At 62.0% G+C, this 242-nt stretch overlaps 1 protein-coding gene across 1 annotated transcript in view; it reads left to right on the top strand.

Moving 5' to 3' along the window:
- Positions 1-237, top strand: part of CYP27A1 (cytochrome P450 family 27 subfamily A member 1) — a gene marked incomplete at its 3' end in the record, with an annotated part of 3,425 nt that extends 3,188 nt beyond the window's left edge. The window contains exons 7-8 of the mRNA XM_029084086.1: positions 15-81; positions 169-237. Coding sequence (XP_028939919.1) covers positions 15-81; positions 169-237 — 136 coding nt within the window. The remainder of the gene's footprint in view (positions 1-14; positions 82-168) is intronic.
- Between the last annotated feature and the right edge of the window lie 5 nt (positions 238-242).

The raw sequence follows: 242 nt of genomic DNA, 5'->3' as shown, positions 1-242 counted from the left end.
GTCTGCCCTGGGGGGCCTACCAATGCCAGGGTCTTCTATGAGAAGGACATTGTCATCGGAGACTACCTCTTCCCCAAGAACGTGAGTGGAGGCCGTGCCATGGGGACCCCCCACTGCGCTCAGTGGGGCCAGGCGGGGTCATTAACCACCCCCCTTCTTGCCCTGCAGACCCTCTTTGTCCTGGCACACTACGCAATGTCCCACGATGAGGCCTACTTCCCTGAGCCCGAGCGGTTCCTGCC

This window comes from Antrostomus carolinensis, unplaced genomic scaffold (assembly GCF_000700745.2).
Source record: "Antrostomus carolinensis isolate BGI_N321 unplaced genomic scaffold, ASM70074v2 scaffold42813, whole genome shotgun sequence".
NCBI classification, from domain to species: Eukaryota; Metazoa; Chordata; class Aves; order Caprimulgiformes; family Caprimulgidae; genus Antrostomus; species Antrostomus carolinensis.
This window is presented reverse-complemented; position numbering and strand designations above follow the sequence as displayed.